The 22,358-nt window shown below is 46.4% G+C and overlaps 2 protein-coding genes across 14 annotated transcripts in view; both read left to right on the top strand.

The window, feature by feature from the left end:
* CFAP52 (cilia and flagella associated protein 52) overlaps positions 1-14,593 on the top strand; it is a 66,342-nt gene extending 51,749 nt beyond the window's left edge. For 3 of the 5 annotated variants that reach the window (XM_055256009.2, XM_055256015.2, XM_055256012.2), the window contains 6 exons: positions 605-753; positions 4,075-4,220; positions 6,594-6,745; positions 9,755-9,857; positions 12,869-12,980; positions 14,157-14,593. In XM_055256009.2, coding sequence (XP_055111984.2) covers positions 605-753; positions 4,075-4,220; positions 6,594-6,745; positions 9,755-9,857; positions 12,869-12,980; positions 14,157-14,332 — 838 coding nt within the window. In that variant the 3' untranslated portion in view covers positions 14,333-14,593. The remainder of the gene's footprint in view (positions 1-604; positions 754-4,074; positions 4,221-6,593; positions 6,746-9,754; positions 9,858-12,868; positions 12,981-14,156) is intronic. The other 2 variants (XM_055256011.2, XM_055256014.2) reach the window with 2 other exon arrangements.
* A 1,258-nt stretch (positions 14,594-15,851) lies between these two features.
* The window catches only part of USP43 (ubiquitin specific peptidase 43), an 85,064-nt gene continuing 78,557 nt past the window's right edge, over positions 15,852-22,358 (top strand). For 5 of the 9 annotated variants that reach the window (XM_063629447.1, XM_063629446.1, XM_063629443.1 and 2 more), the window contains exon 1: positions 15,874-17,250. In XM_063629447.1, coding sequence (XP_063485517.1) covers positions 16,747-17,250 — 504 coding nt within the window. In that variant the 5' untranslated portion in view covers positions 15,874-16,746. Of the gene's footprint in view, positions 17,251-22,358 lie in introns of all 9 variants that reach the window. The other 4 variants (XM_055257262.2, XM_063629442.1, XM_055257272.2 and 1 more) reach the window with 4 other exon arrangements.

Raw genomic sequence — 22,358 nt, 5'->3', positions numbered from 1 at the left:
CCTACAGTCTACCAAGACTTTGTGAGAATTTTAAATTGGCTAATTCTTTTTGAGCAACTTTGTCCCAACCCTTCCTAAAGAGAAAGGACTACAAAAGATGGTCCACAGATGATTAGAGGGCATTAAATACTGTTCTACACAAGATGTTTCAAATGGTCTGTAAGACAATCATCAAGCCTTCAGATAATAAATGGCATCCTTCCCTATACTCTTTTTTTTTTTTTTTTTTTGAGATGGAGCCTGGCTCTGTCACCCAGGCTGGAGTGCAGTGGCCCGATCTTGGCTCATTGCAACCTCTGCCTCCCAGGTTCAAGCGATTCTCCTGCCTCAGCCTCCTGAGTAGCTGGGATTACAGGCATGCACCACCATACCCAGCTAATTTTTGTATTTTTAGTAGAAATGGGGTTTCACCATGTTGGTCAGGCTGGTCTCAAACTCCTGACCTCGTGATCCGCCCCCCTGGCCTCCCAAAATGCTGAGATTACAGGTTTGAGCCACCACGCCCAGCCTTTCCGTATATTCTTGTGAAACACATTTTGGTGTCAAATATGCATCTGGGAAACTGCGTCTTTTATGGTTGCATCTCTTGATGGCTTCCTTGCAGTGGCACTGCTGAGCTGTTTGCAACCTGTGCCAAGAAGGACATCAGGGTGTGGCACACATCATCCAACAGGGAGCTGCTGCGGATCACCGTGCCCAACATGACCTGCCACAGCATCGACTTCATGAGGGACGGCAAGAGCATCATTTCAGGTAATGTCCACATGTCAAGATCTGGCTTGGGGCTCTAGCTCCGGTTTTGATTCTTGTCACTCTCCTCCCATACTAGTCTCTAGGCGTGGATAACCTAGAACAGCCTCCCACTGTCCACCCCCTTTTTGCTTCTAATCTAGCCTCTCTTTGGAGTTTCCTTCCAGCTGGGAGACTTTCTGAGCTAGGAAGGACCAAATAGCAATTTCTCCTCTCCCACATTGCTGCATATAGCGTGTATCTTTCTCTCTAGTAGGAAAATTTAGAAATTCAATTTTGAAAAGGATTTTGTGGCCTCAGTGAGGTCAGGGCCCCCATTTGAGGAATCTTTTTGTTGTGTAAGAGATAAAAACCTGACTCAAACGAAGTGATGCCTCAAAGGGAATTTATTTTTAACTCAATTTATTATTTTATGCCAAAGTCATTTAGCATAAATTATAGGCAGCATGATATTCCACCTCTAAAGACTTCAGCATGTATCTCTAAAAATATTTTCCTTTAAAACAGTAATTTCTTAGTATTGTCTTATGCCGAATCTATCTGCAAATCTCCCCAGTGCTCAGAAAGTACATATACTGCTTCACATCAATGAAAAGTTCAGTGGATCTTTAGGGACAGCTATTAAAATGGTGACACCAGAAACCCATCTCACCCCTCTTTTCTTTCTTGCTTGCTTGTTTGCTTGTTTTTTTTTTTTTTTTTTTTTTTTCCTGAGACAGAGTTTCACTCTTGTTGCCCAAGCTGGAGTGCAATGGCGCGATCTAGGCTCACTGCAACCTCTGCCTCCCGGGTTCAAGCGATTCTCCTGCCTCAGCCTCCAGAGTAGCTGGGATTACAGGCACGTGCCTGGCTCAGCCTCCCAAGTAGCTGGGACTACAGGCGTGCGCCACCACGATCAGCTACTTTTTGTATTTTTAGTAAAAACGGGTTTTCACCATGTTAGCCAAGCTGGTCTTGAACTCCTGACCTCAGGCAATCCACCCGCCTCGTCCTCCCAAAGTGCTGGGATTACAGGCGTGAGCCACCGCGCCCTGCTGGATTTTTGTAATTTTTTAAAGTAGAGATGGGGTTTCGCCTGAGGTCAGGAGTTTGAGAACAGCCTGACCAATATGGTGAAACCCCATCTCTACTAAAAATACAAAAAGTAGCCGGGTGTGGTGGCGGGAGCCTGTAGTCCCAGCTACCCGGGAGGCTGACACAGGACAGTTTCTTGAACCTGGGAGTTGGAGGTTGTAGTGAGCCGAGATCGCACCACTGCACTCCAGCCTGGGTAACAGAGCCCGACTCCGTCTCAAAAAAAAAAGAAAACATAAGCCAGAATATGCCATGTTTAGGGCTCAAAAGTCTTTTACCCTCTAAGAGTAAATGACAAAGTTCCCCCGTCACCTGCAAGGCTCCATGTGACTTTCTCTCCTCCTTCACCTTCACCTTCTTACCTGGAGCTCTTCCTCTTACTACTCACCCCTTCTAGCCATACTTTCTTCCTGCTGTTGCTCAAACACACTGGGCATAGATAGAGCCTTTGCCCTAACTCTTATGTCTGCCTGAAATATTCTTTCCCTAGATACCTCCATGGCTCACTCCCTCACCCCCTCACCCCCTCACCTCCTCAAATCTTTGCTGAAATGGGATCTACCTTTAGCATTCTATTTTAAACTGCTAAGGTCAAGAGGTGACGTTAAAGCTTATGAGAGGGTGCCAGCCATATGAAGACCTGGGGAGAAAACATTCCAGGCAGAGGGAATAGCAAGTGCAAAGGCCCTGAGGTGGGAGATCACTTGGTGGATTTGAGGAATAGCAAGAGGGCCAGTGTGTCTGGGGCTTAGTGGGTAGTTGGGCTAGGGGTTCAGGGAGAGCTAGTAAAAGAAGTTAAAAGAGATGGCGGGGGTGGGGGGCTGGTACAAATACTAGTTACTGTGGAGGATAAAGGAGTTTGGATTGGATGTTAATTCTAAGTGCAGTGGGAAAATGTTTTGGAAAGGTTTTTTTTTTTTTTGAGATGGAGTTGTGCTCTGTTGCCTAGGCTGGGAGTGCAGTGGTGCGATCTCAGTTCACTGCAACCTCTGCCTCCCATGTTCAAGCGATTCTCCTGCCTCAGCCTCCCGAGTAGCTGGGATTACAGGCATGCCGCCACCACGCCTGGCTAATTTTTGTAATTTTTTTTAGTAGAGGTGGGGTCTTGCCATGTTGACCAGGCTGGTCTCCAACTCCTGTCCTCAAGTGATCTGCCTGCCTTGGCCTCCCAAAGCACTGGGATTACAGGTGTGAGCCACTGCGCCCAGCCCTCACTTTTTTTTTCTTTTTTTTGAGACAGGGTCTTGCTCTGTTGCCCAAGCTGAAGTGCAGTGGCGGACTCTTGGCTCACTGTCAACCTCCACCTCCCAGGTTTAAGTGATCCTCCCACTTTGGCCTCCCGAGTAGCTAGGACTAGAGGCTTGCCACCATGCCAGGCAATTTTTTTTTTTTTGTATTTTTTGTAGAGACTGGGTCTTGCCATGTTTCCAGGCTGGTCTTGTGCTCCTAGATTCAAGCAGTCCACTCACCTTGGCCTCGCAAAGTGCAAAGTGTTGAGATTATAGATATGAGCCTTTTTTTTTTAAATAAAAAAGGAAGTTCTTGATCAAGAAAATGACATAATTTTTAAAAGGCCACCCTGATCCCTGCATAAATAACTGGATGTAAGCAAAAGCGGAAGCAAGCATAAGCTGTTATCACAATCCAGGAGAAAGATGGTGGTGCCTGGGATGAAGGAGATATCAGTGGAACTGTTGAGAGGTGCTCAGATTTGAATGTTTTTCAACAGTAAAGCTGGTGGAACTTGCTGATGGATTGGATGGTGGATTGGGTTGGGTAGATGGAATTGAGGGTAATCAAGGAAGACTCAGGCTGTTGGCTTAGGCAACTGGATGAGTGGTGGCAACTTTTACTGAGATGGGAAAGATAGTGGAAGGTGGAGAGGAGCATTCCATTGAAAGATTGGGGTAGGTGGGGGGAGGTGGAATGACAACAATTATTTGGAAATGTTCAATTATATATCTCAGGCACAATATCATCTAGCTAGTTGGGTGTACAAGTCTTGTGGTTCATGGGAGAGGTGGGAGCGGGCCTCCCTCCTTTCTCCTCTCCTCGTCCTCCCTCACTTGGCCTGGGATGTACCTGTAGAGGGGAAAGGGGCCTATGATGACCAGCATTCAGCTGAGCTGGTCTCTTTCCTCCAGCACAGCACCACTCGCCAGGCCTGCCTCTCCTTAGTGAGGCCAGCAGCCTGCGGAGAGAGGGTGCATGTACTGATCCTGCCTGCCTTTTGTTTCCCTTTCATGCCAGCATGGAACGATGGTAAAATCCGAGCCTTCGCCCCAGAGACAGGCCGACTGATGTATGTCATTAACAGTGCTCACAGGATCGGCGTCACCGCCATCACCACCACCAGTGACTGTAAAAGGGTCATCAGTGGCGGTGGGGAAGGGGAGGTATTGAAAGCAGAAATTTGAAAAAATAACGCTCTATTTAGAACAACTGCCCTATAGGAAGCCATCTATTTGCTTTTAAAAATACATACTGTGCTAGGATTCAAGCAGGACCAAATTGACATTTTGATGAGATCCGAAAATATGTCATAAATAAAAGTTCTAATATTATAAATGTATCCTTTTTTTTTTTTTTTTTGAAATGGAGTCTCACTCTGTCACCCAGTCTGGAGAGTGCAGTGGCTCAATCTTGGCTCATTACAACCTCCGCCTTCCAGGTTCAAGCGATTCTCCTGCCTTAGCCTCCTGAGCAGCTGGGATTACAGGCACACGCCATCACGCCCAGCTAGTTTTTCTATTTTTAGTAGAGATAGGGTTTCACGATGTTGGCCAGGCTGGTCTCAAACTCCTGACCTCAGGTGATCCACCTGCCTTGGCCTCCCAAAGTGCTGGGATCACAGGTGTGAGCAACCATGCCCGGCCTATAAATATATATCTAAGGACATTTGTGCACAGAAAGGACATTTACAATACAGACACGAAAGTGTTCTATGTGGACTAGAGTTAATGAATTCATGCGGATGTTTTGCCAGTGTTTTGGCTTGCTTGCTCTTTTCCTCCGAGGATCATAGTTGTATAAATTGTCTTCATCTTATTTTATTTTATTTTTTTTTTAGATGGAGCCTTGCTCTGTCACCCAGGCTGGAGTGCAGTGGCACAATTTCAGCTCACTGCAAGCTCCGCCTCCCGGGTTCACGCCATTCTCCTGCCTCAGCCTCTCCGAGTAGCTGGGACTACAGGCGCCTGCCACCACGCCTGGCTGATGTTTTGTATTTTTAGTAGAGATGGGGTTTCACCGTGTTAGCCAGGATGGTCTCGACCTCCTGACCTCGTGATCCGCCTTCCTTGGCCTCCCAAAGTGCTGGGATTACAGGTGTGAGCCACCGCGCCTGGCCCATCTTATCTTTTAGAGCAGGTGATGGTTTTAGCATCAATTCTTTAATACACCCAGACGTTTTGACCATTATTTTTAAATGATCACGCTCAACCTTTTCTTCCTTATTTTGAGGAGGCTGTAACACCTTTCACTTGCACATTTTTCTCTGGATCTCTCATCCTCTGTGCCCCAGATTCTTTGCTATCCCAAAGCCTTCCCTTTCTCTTTGAGATATTTTCTTTTCATTTCCTTAATCCCCTGTCATAGGAAGAACAGAATAGTTTGTGCTCGTCTTATTTTTCATAAATCCAACATAGTCACTATAAGAAGGTGTAAGCATCTTGACTACTATGTTTTCTGGTGTAGTTGTGACAGACAGATCCTTTGTCCATTAAAGGAATGCTGGCCGGGCGTGGTGGCTCACACCTCTAATCTCAGCACTTTGGGAGGCTGAGGCAGGTGGATCACCTGAGCTCAGGAGTTTGAGACCAGCCTGACCAACATGGCCAAATCCCTTCTCTACTAAAAATACAAAAATTAGGCCAGGCGTGGTGAGTTGGAGGTTGCAGTGAGCTGAGATCACACCATTGCACTCCGGCCTGGGTGACAGAGCGAGATTTTGTCTCAGAAAAAGAAAAAAAAATACAAAAATTAGCCAGGTGTGGTGCTGCACTCCTGTAGTCCCAGCTACTTGGGAGGCTGAGACAGGAGAACTGCTTGAATCCGGGAGGCGGAGGTCGCAGTGAGCCGAGATCGCGCCATTGCACTTCAGCCTGGGAGATGGAGCAAGACTCCATCTCAAAAAATAAAGGAATGCTATACTAACTAAACAATTTCCCTTTTATCTATCCTTTTTATTAAAGCATCATATTGATGATTTTAAATTTTGTGTGTAGGTAGTTGTATTACCTATGAATTTCACTCTGGGATAATAAACAGGAATTTGGAAATATTTGTGATATAAAATAGGTATTGGATTCAGTAGAGTTGGGAACCATTGCTTTTAAATGATCAAAATTGAACAGCTGATTGTGAAAGTTTAAATATAGCTCTGGGTACCCACGAACTTTCCTGATAGTACCAGAAATTTGAGAGCAGTGATCAGCAAAAGTGAATAGACTTATTTCACTTGGTTTTGCATTGGCCCTTGCATTATCGATTTGCATAGCAGGTGTCTGATTAAATTTCTCAGCCTGTATGTACAAGCAGGTACAGGATTGTTAGTAGCATTTTTGAAGCTCTGTTGAAGATGATCACATCTTATACATGAATATGCCTGCCCTTCAACTTAGCATTCCCACCCCACCCAACCAAGACGAAGACAGGGAATTAAAAAACACAAATCAAGCATAGCAAAGGGGAAAAAGCTCTTGGAATCTTTTCCTATCCCTTCAGGAGTCCCAAGTGTGGATCAAGATCCTGTGCTCTGTGGCTTTCAGGTGAGGGTATGGCAGATAGGCTGTCAGACCCAGAAGCTGGAGGAGGCCCTGAAGGAACACAAGTCATCAGTCTCCTGCATTAGGGTGAAGAGGAACAATGAGGAGTGTGTCACTGCCAGCACCGACGGGACTTGCATCATTTGGGACCTTGTGTAGGTACCTGTGATGGGGAAGATGCAGTGATACCTGCAAAATCCAATCATGCCAACAGTTTATTGAACATGAGAGAAGATTCACATGGAGGGTAGAAATCTTATTTAAGGCAACACAGTAAAGGGATGTTCATCAGAAGCCGTTCATGATGGTCCATGGTTTATCGATGCTAGTGGGAAGGGTTACAATTTCCAGGAAGAACTGAATGTTAGAAGTTTCTGGGCAGATAGGGAAATAGCTTTCTGTGTCCACACAGTGAAGCATGGTTTAACTTACACGAATTCAACCCTAAGTGTCCCAAATGAAAGGGGACAAGAAAAATAACGAATGCAAGGCCGGGCATGGTGGCTCCTGCCTGTAATCCCAGCACTTTGGGAGGCGGAGGTGGGCAGATCACCTGAGGTCAGGAGTTCGAGACCCGCCTGACCAACTGGTGAAACCTCATCTCTACTAAAAATAAAAAAGTTAGCTGGGCGTGGTGGCAGGTGCCTGTAATCCCAGCTACTTGGGAGACTGAGGCAGGAGAATCGCTTGAATCCAGGAGGCAGAGGTTGCAGTGAACTGAGATCATGCCATTGCACTCTGGCCTGGGCAACAAGAGTGAAACTCTGTCCCCCCCCAAAAAAAAAAAGAAAAGAAAAAGAAAGAAAGGAAAAAGAAAAATAACTAATGCAGGCAGTGCCTCTTATCATTCCAGTCAGTCAGGTGCAGCCCAGAATGAACTCCCCATGGAGGAGAGGGATGCTGGTGGGACATACATTTGCCTTTCCCCTTGGTTGGCCACATTTCCAGGGACCTCTTATGCTCCGAGCATATCACACCCCCATAGAATGACTAACTTCAAACTAACTAGACCAAAGCCTGTGAACTTTATTGTAGGAGTAACTGAAAGGATTTTTGAAAAGTGGCTTTTTGAATTTTTGACTATAAGCATTTTTGCTGTGTTTTTATTTTAGAATCAGACCCTATTTCTCCAACCCCTCTCCCCACCCACCTATCACCCCTCTACCACTCCTACGAGGCACTGCCTTTATATCACTGCATAAGAGAGACGAGGATAAGTGCAAAGATGGGAGGAAGGAGGCATGCACGACAAAGAATATGAGATACACTTGATGGGAATGAGAACTCAATGTGTACTTAATACATTAAAAAACATAAAGCACTGCTGGGCGTGGTGGCTCACGCCTGTAATCCCAGCACTTTGGGAGTCTGAGGTGGGAGGATCACGAGGTCAGGAGTTCGAGACCAGCCTGACCAACATGGTGAAACCCTGTCTCTACTAAAAATACAAAAAGTAGCTGGGCGTGGTGGCGCATGCCTGTAATCCCAGCTACTCAGGAGGCTGAGGCAGGAGAATCGCTTGAACCCGGGAGGCAGAGGTTGCAGTGAGCTGAGATCACGCCACTGCACTCCAGCCTGGGCAACAGAGTGAGACTTCATCTCAAAAAAGCAAACAAACAAACAAACAAACAAAAAAACCCCACAAAGCAAGCTTTTGTCTTCTAGACCTGTGTGTCTCCTGGGGATCTTGTTACAAATGTAGATTTTGATTCATTAAATTTAGCATGGTACCTGAGGTTCTGCATTTCTAAGAAGCTCCCAACTGAGAGTGCTGGTTCAAGGACCACACTTGTAGGAAGTGTTAGGCTATACCTGACCTTCCTCCTGGGAAAATATAGAACTAGAAGGACATGTCTGAACTTGTTTCCATGGATGGTTTGTGACTGCCTCAAATCCTTAAAGCTGTTCTGTTGTGTAGCAGGAATTCTTGTGCCAAAATCTTTAAAAATGCTCAGCTCAGATACCACGTTTGAAAACTTCCATAATGAGAAGAAACTGTGCAGAAGGTGCATTTTTTAGCCAGGAAAGCCTGGCCTGTGAGATGGCCACCCACCACATTGTCTGTGGAAGGAGAAGCGATATTTACATATTTCTTGGTACAGTATCTAAGGCAGGGGTTCTATTATGCACATAAAAATCAACTGAAATCCTGGTTTAAAATGCAGATCCTGGCCAGGCGTGATGCAGTGGCATGATCTTGGCTCACTGCAGCCTCTGCCTCCCCGGTTCAAGTGCTTCTCCTGCCTCAACCTCCCGAACAGCTGGGATTACAGGCATGCACCACCATGCCTGGCTAATTTTTGTATTTTTAGTAGAGACGAGGTTTCACCATGTTGGCCAGGCTGGTCTCAATCTCCTGACCTCAGGTGATCTGCCCGCCTTGGCCTCCCACAAGTGCTGGGATTGTAGGCGTGAGCCACTGCACTCGGCCTATAATACCCATTTTTAAAATACTCTTCCCAGGCCGGGCTCTCTTCAGTTGCGGGAGGCCAGCTCCCTCTTGGGGGCACCCTGGGCAGGGTGGGGGGTGGGTCTTGGGAGGGACTTCTTACCATATGCAGACAAGGGTTGAGCCTGCCAGCTTTTGGGACATCCCCACGTGACAGGCTCGTGTTTTCCGAGAGTTGTGCATGATATGGTACGTCCAAACCTGTGGACAAATGTGTACATGACATCTTGCTACAGCTTTTATTTGTGAATTAAAGATACATCGATGATTAAAACATAAACAAAATAAAATACGCTTCCCCACATTCTGCTTCTCAGACTGCAGGGAGCTCCACTTCCAAATGGTGGCCTCAAGACTCAAGTACATTGTGTGGGAGGCAGCAGGTTGGCTGTGAGTTCAGCCTCTTCTGCTTCTTCTTCCCTGGAACTTAAGGGTTCTCACTGAGTTTCGTGCTCTGTCTTTAGGAAAGGGCCCTTCCCATTGTCCTCTGGTGGTCACTGATAGGCCAACCGAAGTACGCAGAAGTAGAGAGGACAGGGTGACCTGAAGTCTGTTTTGAAGAAATACAAGAACCACTGTGCTGAGCAGTATGAGATATTTGGCATAGAGATAAACCAACCCAAATCTCAGCTTGCACCAAATCCAGCTTGAATAGTGAATAAATTTCCTAGGGAAGAGAAAGTCGAGTTTCACAGCTTTTGAATCTACTTTCCAGGCGTCTCAGGAGGAATCAGATGATACTAGCCAACACCTTATTCCAGTGTGTGTGCTATCACCCTGAGGAGTTCCAGATCATCACCAGCGGAACAGACAGAAAGGTGAGTCCTCCCAGCGAGAGCTGAGATCTTTCCAGTGCAAGAGAAAAGCAGTGAGGCGTTGTGGCGGAGGGTGCGGGTTTTGGAGTCAAACCACCTTCGTTCCAATGGTGGTCTGTCATCAATCAGCCATGTCACTTTGGAAAGGCCATATCACCTTCCAGTGTCTTCACTTCCCCTCCTGTTAAGTGGAAATGGTACCACTGACCTCATAGAGTGAGGATTAAAGTCACGCTCGCCTGTGGTGCTTATAGCAGGGGGCCTGGCACATAGTAGGTACTCAATAGATTGGTTTTTATTATTAGGGAATTTCTGAGACTGGAGTAGAATTGCTGTGCCCAAACTGGTTATCACCTTGACTAAATTCAGACAGAAAGGCAATAGAGCTCCTCATCTCTCAGCACTGTACTTCCTCAATACATTAAAAATCTACACACGGAGCCAAGCGTGGTGGCTGATGCCTGTAATTCCAACACTTTGTGAGGCTGAGGCGGGCGGATCACCTGAGGTCAGGAGTTCGAGACCAGCCTAGCCAGCATGGTGAAACCCCATCTCTATAAAAAATACAAAAAATTAGTAGAGTGTAGTGGCGGGTGCCTGTAATCCCAGCTACTCAGGAGGCTGAGGCATGAGAATTGCTTGAATCCGGGAAGCGGAGGTTTTGGTGAGCCAAGATTGCACCACTGCACTCCAGCCTGGGTGACAGAGTGAGACTCTCTCTCTCTTAAAAAAAAAAAAAAAAATTCTCTATATGGTACAGATTTCCCAGCTAAAGAGGAAGGTGAAGGTTCATCCTTCTGTTTGGGGGAATGTTCACCCTTGGGGCAAGCAAGGGGTCCCTGCTCTCATGAACCTTACTTCCCTAATTTATTTTGGGTAGAAGGGGATGGAATTGGCTAATACACACATGAACCAATCCGTGAATGGACAATGAGTAACAAGTGAACAAGACACGAGATGGTGAAAGGACTGAGAAAGGAGATAGAACAAGTGATATGATGCTGGCAGGTGGGGGGAAGCTCCTTCAGCTGGGGTGGTGGGTGAAGGCCTCCTTAAGGAGCAGCATCTGAGCTGAGGCCTGAATAACAGAAGGACTAGTCAATGCCTAGACCTCAAGGAAGGGCACCTCTGGCAGAGGACATTCTGGTAAGATGGAACCCTACTGGGGCTGCCCAGGAGAGTGTCAGTTTGGCTTCTTTGGCTGGGAAGGCAGGCAGTCAAGTTCCAACTACTTCTGTGGGTGTGATTCCTGAGAAACATGGGTTCTGGCATGCTTTTCTATCTCTTTAGGCGTTTACTATGAAATCAGAACTTTTTTGTTAACATGATCAAGCATCAACAGACATTACAAAGCAAAAGAAAAAAGTTAACAGGAAATAGTATGCATAATGTCTAGCTAGATTCAGAGGAATACAGACTTCTGGCATAGTGCCTGGAACACAGCACATTTCCGACATGAAACAATGAGAAACGAATGAAATGCACGTGCAAGTTAAGTTTGCACTCCTGATTCCTGGTCAAGCACTCTTTTTTTTTTTTCTTCAAACTTATTTTAAGTTCAGGGGTACATGTGCAGGATGTGCACGTTTGTTCCATAGGTAAACATGTGCCATGGTGGTTTGCTGTACAGATCACCCCATCACCTCGGTATTAAGCCCTGAATGCATTAGCTATTCTTCGTGATGCTCTTCCTCCCCCAACCCACCACCCCACAGCAGGTGCCCAGAGTATGTTGTTTCCCCACATGTGTCCATCTATTTTCATCGTTCAGCTTCCACTTGTAAGTGAGAACATGTGGTGTTTGGTTTTCTGTTCCTGTGTTAGTTTGCTGAGGATAATGGCTTCAACTCCATCCATGTTCCTGCAAAGCACATGATCTTGTTCCTTTTTATGGCTGCATAGTGTTCCGTGGTATATATGTGCCATATTTTAAGTTTATTCTTTTTTTTTTTTGGAGACAGAGTCTCACTTTGTCACCCAGGCTGGAGTGCAGTGGCACACTCTCGGCTCACTGCAGCCTCCTACAACTTCCACCTCCTGGGTGCAAGTGATTCTCATGCCTCACCCTCCCAAGTAGCTGGCACTACAGGTGTGTGCCACCACATCCAGCTAATTTTTGTATTTTTAGTACAGACGGGGTTTCATCATATTGCCCAGGCTGGTCTCGCATTCCTGACCTCAAGCAACGGGCCTAACTCGGCTTCCCAAAGTGCTGGGAGCCGCTGCACCCAGCTGGCCGTATCATATTTTCTTTATGCAGTCTATCATTGACGGGCATTTAGGTTGATTCCCTGTCTTTGCTATCATAAATAGAAGCATTTGTTCCTAAGAAGGAAATTTAAATTTTGAATAGATTGTGCATTCACAAATTTTAAGGTACAAAGGCAGTATATTCAGGAAAAAAATCACCCTCCTTTAGGCACCTGTCTCTCCACCCCTAAGATAGTTCTGCTCCCCAACAGGGAACCAAGGTTACCAGTTCCTCTTTAAACTCTACCCTGTGGAATATTTCAGTGCTTTGGAGCAGAAGGGAAAGTTGGGAATAAGGGTGGGGTGAGGAAGAAGGAGGGCACAGTCCCAGTGGGAGGGTGCCTGTACAGCCCAGTCTCTAGAACTCTGGGGAGTGGGGAGTGCTCATCCCCCAGTGAGAAGGAAGAAAATGCTTTTCCTCCCTCCAGGCCTGAAGCTTAGCTGTGGATGCAGAGGCTGTTCTTTCTTTTACAGCTTGCTTCAGGCTCAATCTGCTTAGTCTTATCAAAAGCCCTTTCTGTCTTAATCCAGGTTTATCAGCACATCAACATCTCTTTAAATAGAATGCAAATTTAAAACCAATACTAAAAATATTAAAATGGTTTTGCCACCCCCTGCTGTAGCCTATTTATAATTTCAGCCAGTATCATCCTGTGGTGTATTTTTGCTCCCTTCTATATAAAGTAGAGCCATCTTTTGTTAGCATGTGCATGGATGACTCTCCTGAGCTGCGTCCTGCTTAATGCTTCTTTCCTGAATTCCAGATTGCTTACTGGGAAGTATTTGATGGGACAGTAATCAGAGAATTGGAAGGTTCCCTGTCTGGGTCGATAAATGGCATGGATATCACACAGGAAGGGGTGCACTTTGTCACAGGTTAGTCCTGGGATAGGAAAAAGCCAAGCCTGGCTTATTTAGATGAGGACATGAAAGGAACTCCCAGGCTAGAGGCAATTGGAAAAGACCACAAAAGGGTCTCAAGGCAACTTGGTTAGAATCAGACTCCAACCAACACTGCAGCCAATGTGGCTGAGAAAGAAAAATCCAGAAGTAACATTTCAATGAGAGGAAACATTTGCACAAGAGCTTTAAGAGCACAAATAAAAGCCAAGCTCGGCTTGCTTTTCTTGGTGGGCATTGATAATAGAAATGGGGCCTTTAAATGGCCTGGGCTGTCCAGCATGCTTGTAAAGTCTTAAAAGCCAGTCTTTTAATTCCACCTTATTATTGCATGATGCGATGCCCTTCCCACCAAAACAAATGAATTAACCAGTATTTCAAAGGGGCATTTACCACACAACATGCTGATTGGAACATCATTATCATTTCCTGCCAAGCTCTTTGATTCCTGAGGATATTAACAAATAAATGCGGCCAGGCGGGGTGGCTCACGCCTGTAATCCCAGCACTTTGGGAGGCCAAGGCAGGTGGATCACCTGGGGTCAGGAGTTTGAGACCAGCAAACATGGTGAAACCCTGTCTGTACTAAAAACACAAAAATTAGCCGGGCATGGTGGTGCGCGCCTATAATCCCAGCTACTTGGGAGGCTGAGACAGGAGAACTGCTTGAGCCTGGGAGGTAGAGGCTGCAGTGAGCTGAGATCCTGCCACTCCACTCCAGCCTGAGTGACAGACAGTCCGTCTCAATAAATAAATAAATAAATAAAAAATAAATAAATGCATGAAATGAATTAAGTTTCACAAATACATTGACTATAAAGCAGATATCAAACTAGACACAGTGTGATTCCAATCATATATATGATGTATATGTATACCAGTATACTTAGAGAGAAAAGACTGGAAGGAACTAAGCCAAGATATTACTAGTGGTTATTTCTGGGTAGTGGGATGAAATGTGATTTCACCTCTTTGTATTTCCCCCTCCTCTTCAAATTTACTGCAACAGATAGATTTTTATAATCAAGTAAAAGTGTTATTATAAAGACAGATACATGGGGACCATGTTGAAAATGATCCAGTTATTTGAAATCAGGGCTGTTTCTCTCTCTTCTATTGCAGCAATGCCATATACATGTTTATCTTTTTCAGGTGGAAATGACCATCTGGTGAAAGTTTGGGATTATAATGAGGGTGAAGTGACTCACGTTGGGGTGGGACACAGTGGCAACATCACACGCATCCGCATAAGTCCAGGAAATCAATATATTGTTAGTGTAAGTGCCGATGGAGCCATTTTGCGATGGAAGTACCCATATACCTCCTGAAGCTGATGAGATGTCTCTGAGCCTTGGCGTTGCACACAGTCCTGTTGAAGACTGAGTTTAGATAACTCCAACACTAATCTTCATTTCTAACAGCTCTGTTTTTGTTCTTGAGTCAGTTTTTTTCTTTTTCTTTATAGAATGCATTTTATATTCTTAAATTGCATATTAAAATTGAAATATGTTCAAGAATAATTTGTGCAGACTGTAATTAGAACTTTTTACATTTTGAATAAATTCTTAGTTGTTGGTTTTCTGTTATAATTTGTTTTCTGCAACTCTGCAAAACCCACAGAACTTCCTCACGATCTGTGCACAGATGGCATTGCTATTATCCTCTAAAAATAAGGTGAAATGAATTTCCTTCTTAATTGTCATTTCATTGGTCAAGCTAGACTAGACTCAGATTTAAATCCAGATCTCGGGCAGGCTTCTTAAAAATTCTCTGAGCCACAGTTTGCTCTTTTGTCAAGCAAGAGTAAGGTCCTACTCAAAAGGTTATTGTGAGAATTAAGTGACTAATGTACTAAAGCATCAGCAGAATTCCTGACAGGGTAGAGAGTGAAATATGCATGCTTTCTCAAAGAAAGTGTGTGGTGTTGGGGATCTCAGGACAATTACCAAAGAAAGATGAAATTTCAGAGATGCTTTATTGGAGTTGGCCATTACATCTTTCTTCTGTGCTTTCCACCAGAAGGGTGATGAAATGGACCTTGTGTCCTTGTGTATTAATCACCCAACCGGGTATCTTTTTCCAGAGAGGGGTAAAGAATGGCATTTTCCAGAACACAAGTCTCCGATGCACAGTACCGTCTGATGTTTTAAGCATGTTATTTATCCTTTAAGTAAGGCTGCTTTTTTGCATGAGGTAACTGCTGCAACCCGGTTTGAAAAGATCAAGTTTTTTTTTTTTTTTTTTTTGAGAGGGAGTTTAGCTCTTGTCGCCCGCGGCTGGAGTGCAATGGCGCGATCTTGGCTCACTGAATCAAGCGATTCTCCTGCCTCAGCCTCCTGAGTAGCTAGGATTACAGGCATGCGCCGCCACGCCTGGCTAATTTTGTATTTTTAGTCGAGACGGGGTTTCACCATGTTGGCCAGGCTGGTCTCGAACTCCTGACCTCAGGTGATCCGCCCGTCTCGGCCTCCCAAGGTGCTGGGATTACAGGCGTGAGCCACCGCGCCCGGCCAGGATCAAGAATATTTAATAAATGATGATCACTTATTAAACAACAAGTAACATTTCAGAGCGTTGTTAGAATACTGCATCTCACATGGTGCTGATCTCTTTCTGAGCTAGAAATTGACGAGAAACTCATTTTGCAAGACCTTGCCTGATTAATTATAAACCTGACAGTTGCATGGGATAAAGTGAGGGGTGGGGGAGGGGCTCAGGGTTACCCAGGGAATCAAGGGCGGGGCAAGGCCAAACTAGTTCTGATTGGGCAATCATTCAACAAGGATTGTGCCTTAAGGAGTGAACCAGAAACCGCGTAGGGGGCGCGCCTGAGAGCCTGAAAACTTCCTGGTAAGCAAATACTGAGGTTGGAAAGGGCCTGAACTTGGCAGTCCATAGATCCAGGTCGAGTTCCGGTTTCCCTGCTTACGGATCGGGCCGCCTCCCTACGTTGCGATAACCTCTGTGAGTCCCCTTCCTTGCCGATGAAAGCAAGGGTGATCAAGTCTCGCACGTTTTTGGAAAATGATTCTAACCCAATCTGTGGTGTAAAAAAGCAAACCACAACCACTCGGGGGCTTTTTTCACAGGGCAACACGTGGCTCCCAGTTCAGGTCCCGGGTTGGCGGGTGCGGGCACAGGCTCTGCCTCCCCCAGGGGGCAGACGGTCTGGAAGGAGGTGGCGACACCTGTCCGCACACACCTGAGCCTGCGGAGGAACCAGCGGTACACAAAAGCGCTCCCCACCCCCACACAGCACCCAGCGCGCGCCTCTCACCACGCCCGAGGCTGTGCTCTGGAGATGCCTGCCTTGCCCTTCTCTTCCTGCAGTAGCCAGGCCTTTGCCATTTACTAGGCGCTTTCAGAATGTTCATTTCTCCATAATTTCCACTGCTTGAAGGCTGCTCGAGGAACAGGAGCAGCGGCGAAACCCAGGTCTGTCGGTTTACGAGGTAAGGAAGGGTGGGGAATCCGACCACGACGACTCCCAGTCGGCGCCGCGGGGGCGGCACCAGGCAGGGGTAGGGGTGGCCCGGCGCTGCCCTGGAGGGGGCTGGTCGTGCGGCCGGATTCCCGCGCGGGGCGGGGCTGCCCCGCCCTTGGCTCCGCCTCCGCCCCGTCCCCGCACACCTGGCCCGCAGGTAGCCGGCACCAGGCGCCTTAGCGAAGCTGTAGGGCCTGCTGGCCGCTCGTCCTCCTCGGGCCCGGGGGCTCCGCGCCTGGAGCTGCGCCGGCGGCAGCCATGGACCCGGGCCCCGGGGACGCGGCAGGAGGGGGACCGCTCGCGCCCCGGCCCCGCCGCCGCCGCTCCCTGCGCCGCCTGTTCAGCCGCTTCCTGCTGGCGCTGGGCAGCCGCTCACGCCCCGGGGACTCGCCGCCCCGGCCCCAGCCGGGACACTGCGATGGCGACGGTGAGGGGGGCTTCGCCTGCGCCCCGGGCCCAGTTCCAGCGGTCCCCGGGAGCCCCGGGGAGGAGCGCCCGCCCGGACCCCAGCCCCAGCTCCAGCTCCCTGCCGGCGATGGGGCGCGGCCGCCGGGCGCTCAGGGCTTGAAGAACCACGGCAACACCTGTTTCATGAACGCCGTGGTGCAGTGTCTCAGCAACACCGACCTGCTGGCCGAGTTCCTGGCGCTGGGGCGCTACCGGGCGGCGCCGGGCCGCGCCGAGGTCACCGAGCAGCTGGCGGCGCTGGTGCGCGCGCTCTGGACTCGCGAATACACGCCCCAACTTTCCGCGGAGTTCAAGGTAGGCAGCGCTGCGCCGCCGGCCGCCCTGTCCCCCTGGTTTCGCCTCTTGAAAAGTGTGTGCACGATCAGGAAAGGGTTTTCTCGGGGCCTTCTTTAAATGCATTGACCAGTTCAGCCCCGGATTACCGGTTTTGTTTTGAGTCGATGTGTTACGCTGTCGCTTGCTTATGTTTTCTTTATAAATTAATTCTCCTAGGTATTTTGAGAGGGAGTGGGGTGAGCTGGCAGATTGAAGGGTAATCTGCGTTTTTGGATTCAACAAGCATTTGTTGAAGTATTGAAGGCTTGTGGGCCAGACAGTGTTCTAACGCCAGCTCTAGAGCTTCCAGTCTGGAATGATGTGGGGTAGGGAATGGGACGTTGAAGGCCAAGGCCTCAGAGGAAGAAGGTGATGCTTGCGTTGAGATCTGAATGATGAGAAGGATGAAGTCAGGGCAAGCTGTAGGACTAATCCAGGGAGGGGGAACAGCAAGTACAATTGCCATAGACCCAAAGGAGCTGAGTACTGGAGACATGGAAATAAAACGAGTGGCGTTGGAGCTTAGGAGGCAGATGAGGTTCGCCAGATCACGTAAGACCTAGGAGGCAACGGTAAAGAGTTTGGATTTTATTCTAAGCCCAGTGGAATCTGACAACCTGCAGGCCAGGTACCGTGCTGAGTGCCCAGCAAAGGCAGTGAGCGTGCTATTTTGGAGATGGCATCCTTTTGTTTAAGGCGCATTCAATCCCCTACAATGTATGAGCACGGGCTTGCATTTTATTGTCTGCAAGATCACGGTCTACTTACTCGGGATGCTGCAGGGTCATGAGGCTTTGTAAATTGTTTGTACCACTTCACCCGGGGTTAAAACGGGGTGTTCGTTTGGGGTCCCAGTTGGATTAAAGGGTTCCTGATAATTGATACACATGGCTTTCTTCCTGAAAAAAAAAAAAAAAAAAAAAAAAGAAGAAGAAACCCGCAGCTCTGGGCAGAGAGCTGAAGCTCCCTACAGACTAGTGATTGTTGTTCTTGGGGGAGGGGGAAACCTGTCAGTGTTCATTCCACAAGCATCACCGCTCTTGAGTTTCAGCCTGAGAAAGCAGTGCTTGCCATGTGACCCATGAGATGCCAACCCCCACCTTCCTCCCTCCTGCCTCCATTAGTGAAGCACTGTTCTGCAGCAGCCAGTGGGTCAAATGGTTGTCACTAAATGTCTCTTTTTGGTGACATTTGCTTTTTAAGAAAGAGGCAGTATAGTATAGTGGTTAAGAGCAAGGTCTCTGGAGTTTTGTGACCTTGAGCAAGTTACCAGATCTCTCTGTGCTACAACTTTCTTCATCTTTAATATAGAACCATAATGGTACCTACCTCGTTATAGGGTTGTTGTATTAAATGAGTTCTATGTAGAGCACAGTGCCAGCCCCACAGGAAATGTTCGTTATTCTATCATGACACCTTCTCACCGGCAGAAACCTAGAGGAGGGAGGGAGGTCATCTTTATGTACATTTTCTCTTGCTAGATGCATTTCCATCCAGTTACCACAGCAATGGGAGAGGGCTGCAGTAGTTTGAAAAACTCCGAAATTGGCCGGGCGCGGTGGCTCACGCCTGTAATCCCAGCACTTTGGGAGGCCGAGGCGGGTGGATCACGAGGTCAGGAGATCGAGACCATCCTGGCTAACACGGTGAAACCCTGTCTCTACTAAAAATACAAAAAAAAAAAAAAATTAGCCGGGCGTGGTGGCGAGCGCCTGTAGTCCTCCTCGGGAGGCTGGGGCAGGAGAATGGCGTGAACCCGGGAGGCGGAGCTTGCAGTGAGCGGAGATTGCTCCACTGCACTCCAGCCTGGGCGACAGATCGAGACTCTGTCTCAAAAAAAAACAAAAAAACTCCGAAATTAGTAATCACCCTCAGTGGCTCACCAGAATTTCCTATCTTCCCCCCCCCCCCGCCCCCCGCTGTCAAATCCCCAGGGCCTGGGAGCTCCCAGTAAGCCTCAGGGAATTGAAGGATAATCAAGTTTGTAATATGTTAATGAGGGAGATACAATCTGGAATTTCCTGGGATTTTTGGGTAGCCAGCTTTGGAGGGAGGAGTGGAGGATCCCAGAATCCAGGCTTTAAATATTATGGATTGAAATCTAGGTGAGCTCTTCTTATTTTACAGATGGGGAAACATTCGTTCAACAAATATTTATTGAATGTCCAGAGAGTAGACTAGGAATGCATGGAATGCATGATGAGTGATGAGTACAAACCCAGATTCTGGGGCTGCTCTCCAGGAGCTTATGGTCTAGAGGTAGAAATGGATGTTAATGAAATAATCACACAGGCACATGATTGGAACAGAAACATGTTAGAAAGGACAAATACAAGGTGCTATGACAGTTACAGGAGGAAAATGTGATTGGATTGGGGAAGATCCTGTGGGGTGGGCAGGGAAAGCTTCCCTGGAGAGGTAACCAACCGCTGAGTTGAATTTTGAAGTATTAGGTGTCAATGAAGGGCTTGGGAAGATGGGAGAGTGCATTCCAGGACCTGGGAACTGGAATGCCAACCAGGGAAGGAGGTGGGGCCGAGAGACCTTCTGTTCAATAAATGAATAAAAGCCCACTTGGCTGGGGAGGAAAGGCTGGAGAATTGGTTGCAGACACACCATACAAGGTTTTCTTAAGGAGTCTTGTCTTGTCTTTTCCTTTCTCTTTCTGTTTCTCTTTCTCTCTCTCTTTTCCTTCCTTCCTTCCTTCCTTCCTTCCTTCCTTCCTTCCTTCCTTCGTTCCTTCCTCTTTTTCTTTCTCTCTCTCCCTCTCCCTCTCTGTCTCTCTCTCTCTCTCTCCCTCCCTTCTTTCTTTCCTTCCTTCCTTGCCCTCTCTCTCTCTTTAAGAGAGAGAGTCTCACTCTGTCACCCAGGCTGGAGTATAGTGGTGTCATCATAGCTCACTACAGTTTTCAATTCCTGGGCTCAAACGATCCTCCTACCTCAGCCTCCTGACCAATATGGTGAAACCCTATCTCTACTACAAACACAAAAATTAGCCGGGCGTGGTGGCATGTGCCTGTAGTCCCAGCTACTCAGGAGGCTGAGACAGGTGAATTGCTTGAACCTGGGAGGCGGAGGTTGCAGTGAGCTGAGATTGTGCCACTGTACTCTGGCCTGGGTGACAGGGTGAGACTTCCTCTGAAAAACAGAAAGAAAAGTCCTGTCCGTGGTATTATCTAGAATTCTTTTCTTCTCTTTCTTTTTTTAAATTTTACATTTTTATTTTAGATTCAGTGGGTACATGTGCAGGTTTGTTATAAGGGTGTATTGTGTGATGCTGAGGTCTGAGCTTCTGTTGACCCTGTCACCCAGATAGTGAACGTAGTGTTCAATAGGAAGTTTTTCATCCCTTGTCCCGCTGCCTCCCTCCTTCCTTTTAGAGTCCCCAGTGTCTATTGCTCCCTTCCTTATGTCCACGTGTACCCAAGATTTAGCTCCCACTTATAAGTGAGAACATGCAATATTTGATTTTCTGTGCTTTTCTAATGATGTAATTAAATGTTGCACATTGTAAAAAAAAAAAAAAATTAAAATGTAAAAAAAAAAAGAGATCTGTAATTTTAACCCCTAGAGATAACCATTGTAAATATACTGACATATATAAAGGTATATAAAAACAATAGAAAATTTTAGTTTTATATCCTGCTTTTCTCATTTAAGCATTGTTACAAGACATTTTCCTAGTCTTAATAATACACAACAATCATTAATAAATAAGTCTTTAACAATTAATATGTTATTAAATTAACCAATTCTTTATGGAGATCTATGGTTATATTAAAAATTTTAGCCATCCAGAATTTATATTACCTTATGTGCTTAAGCATCAATTTTAGATCTACAGTGATATACTGGAGACATGGCTTTTTAAAAACAAGGATGCCTTCTTCACCACTCTTATGTTTTGTAAGTTCTGGACAAAACAGTAAGACATAAAATGGAAATGGAGTTTCCATTTTCCAGTATTATACTGTGTTGAAGTTTCTTGTATTTAAATCATTGTCCTCAGCTGTGATTATTCCCATAAGCTTAATTCCTACAAATGGAATTACATAGTCAAAGCAAAAGTATGACTGTTTTATTATGTTTCTATTTTTACTTTTTAAATAAACTTTATTGAGGTCTAAACTATATACAGTGAAATGTACCCATTATAAGTATAAAATTTAGGAAGTTTTAACAAATGTGTGAACCTGTGTAGTCACCATCTCACTTTTAAATATTGAGTTTTTGTTGTTGTTTTTGTGGTTGAGACGGAGTCTCACTCTGTCGGCCAGGCTGGAGTGCAGGGGTGCTATCTCGGCTCACTGCAACCTCCACTTTCTGGGTTCAGGCGATTCTCCTGCCTCAGCCTCCCAAGTAGCTGGGATTACAGACGTGCACCACCATGCCCACCTATTTTTTTGTATTTTTAGTAGACATGGGGTTTTGCCATGTTGGCCATGCTGGTCTCAAACTCCTGACCCCAAGTGATCCGCCTGCCTCGGCCTCCCAAAGTGCTGGGATTACAGGTGTGAGCCACTGCGCCCAGGCAACATACCTACGTTTTTGTGGTGAGAACATTTGTGATCCATTCCCTTGGCAATTTTCAAGTATATAATATATTATTATTAACTATAATCACCAGGCTGTCTAATAAATCTTCATCCCTTATTATTAATTTATTGAACAAAAAGAAATAGTATATTTTTAAATATTTTAATAGGTTTTTGGGGAACAGGCAGTATTTGGTTACATGGATAAACTCTTTAGTAGTGATTTCAGAGACTTTGGTGCACCCAAGCGACGGGCACTGGACCCAGTGTGCAGTCTTTCATCCTTCACCCACCTCCTACCCTTCCCCTTGAGTCACTGAAGTTCATTATATTGCCCTTGTGCCTTTGCGTCCTAAGAAATAGTATTATCTTCTAAACTTCTAAAAATAGTTTTTTATTTTTTATTTCTTTGATTAGGAGCGAGGTGGAGGATTTTTCCTTGTTTCTTTACTAGTTGCGAGTCTGCTCTTGGAAGCATCTGTTCAATGTTCTTTTTTTTTTTTTTTGAGACAGAGTCTCGCTCTGTCACCCAGGCTAGAGTGCAGCAGTGGC

Source organism: Symphalangus syndactylus, chromosome 20 (assembly GCF_028878055.3).
Source record: "Symphalangus syndactylus isolate Jambi chromosome 20, NHGRI_mSymSyn1-v2.1_pri, whole genome shotgun sequence".
Lineage (NCBI taxonomy): Eukaryota > Metazoa > Chordata > Mammalia > Primates > Hylobatidae > Symphalangus > Symphalangus syndactylus.
This window is presented reverse-complemented; position numbering and strand designations above follow the sequence as displayed.